At 39.2% G+C, this 1,445-nt stretch overlaps 1 protein-coding gene across 1 annotated transcript; it reads left to right on the top strand.

Annotated features, from left to right (window-relative positions):
- Nucleotides 1–186: 186 nt before the first annotated feature.
- On the top strand, nucleotides 187–940 carry LOC102245156 (vascular endothelial growth factor receptor 1-like). The gene is made up of 2 exons (XM_005852977.2): nucleotides 187–351; nucleotides 758–940. Exons 1-2 carry the CDS (start codon nucleotides 204–206, stop codon nucleotides 919–921), a joined length of 312 nt encoding a protein of 103 aa, XP_005853039.2. The 5' UTR covers nucleotides 187–203; the 3' UTR covers nucleotides 922–940.
- The last annotated feature ends 505 nt before the right edge of the window (nucleotides 941–1,445 follow it).

The following is a 1,445-nucleotide window of genomic DNA, read 5'->3' as shown; positions in this document are numbered from 1 at the left end:
AAAAAAAAATCTTAAAAAATAATTAAGAATAAAAATCACACCCGGCTTTACTGAAAAGTTAGTATCTAAGTTTTTTTAAATGGATGCTGAGGATCAAAGGCTTGACATGCATAAATTTGAGTTTACAAATGTAAATGGTAGTGTGATCATGCAGACTTACTGGTCATGTGTTTAACCACAGGCTAAAAGATGGGTTACCTGTGATGGAGAAATCTGCTCGCAATTTTGTTCATGGCTATTCATTAATTATTAAAGATGTAGCTGCTGAAGACACAGGGAATTACACAATCTTGCTGAGCATAAACCAGTCAAACGTGGTTAAAAACCTCACAGCCACTCTACTCGTGAACGGTAAGTTTACTGTTCAGCCTTTCTCCTGATTTTGGTAGGAGTAATATTAATGAAAATTTGTAAATGAAAAGTCAGTATAACAACATCAAAGAAAACAAAATTTTAAATAAATATTTTAAAAACCACCTACATTCCCATCATAACTATTTCATATATACTTGTTATCTTCCATAGTAATACGGCTTATTACCAACATAATCATACCTACCATGGGATTGATTTTTTAATGTTCTCAAAACATTTCTACTTTTAAAAAATTGGCATTATTATGAGGGTTTCTTTGTTTTTTGTTCATGTTTTTGAGTCCCTAACATCAAAACAGGTGACAACGTGGTCCTTCTGGTCATGGCCCAGGAACAAGGCAGTAGAACAGCACTTGACTTCTGTCCTGTTCTTCTCCTTCCAGTGAAGCCCCAGATTTACGAAAAGGTGGTGTCATCGTTTCCAGAACCAACTCTCTACCCACTTGGCAGCAGACAAATCCTAACCTGTACCACTTACGGTATTCCTCAACCTACAATCAAGTGGCTCTGGCATCCCTGTAACCATAACCATTCAAAAGCAAGGTAGGGACAAATCGTTTCTTGACTACCTTTCAAATACTTTTGGTCACCTGGACTCAAGATTCTTTAATGAACACTGATGGGAGTTTGCAGACGGGATGTGCAATATATTGGGGACAAAGACTTCGCCTGCCTTCTGGAAGATGTAGGCAATATCTATCCTTCTCCCTTACCCATTTCTATTTTTTCTCTTTGGTTTATAGTTTCAGGAGCACAGGGACAGAATTAAGGTCACCCTGGGAGCCATTATTTAGAATTCAGGTTAGAACGCCAGTCTCTTGTTTTCTAGTGGAGGACCCCCGACTTTGGCTCCACCACTGATCTTCCCCGTTCTCATCGTCTAAGCATTGGCTATCAATCACATGAGATCTTCCCAACACCGATCATCACTACTGTTCATAGGCTTTGCTCATACTTTCCATCTGTCTGAAAGGCGCTTCTACCCATTTTCTATTTCCCGAGAAGTTCTCCTTTATCCTCCAAGGCTCAGCTCTTATGTCACCTTCTCTGTGAAGCCTCCTGACTCCCTCA

This window comes from Myotis brandtii, unplaced genomic scaffold (assembly GCF_000412655.1).
Source record: "Myotis brandtii unplaced genomic scaffold, ASM41265v1 C42421532, whole genome shotgun sequence".
NCBI classification, from domain to species: Eukaryota; Metazoa; Chordata; class Mammalia; order Chiroptera; family Vespertilionidae; genus Myotis; species Myotis brandtii.
This window is presented reverse-complemented; position numbering and strand designations above follow the sequence as displayed.

Coding starts and splice junctions, on each gene's coding strand:
- LOC102245156 (XM_005852977.2), top strand. CDS start 204: ATGGAGAAATCTGCTCGCAATTTTGTTCATGGCTATTCATTAATTATT. Junction 352..757: donor AGCCACTCTACTCGTGAACG/GTAAGTTTACTG, acceptor TTCTCCTTCCAG/TGAAGCCCCAGATTTACGAA.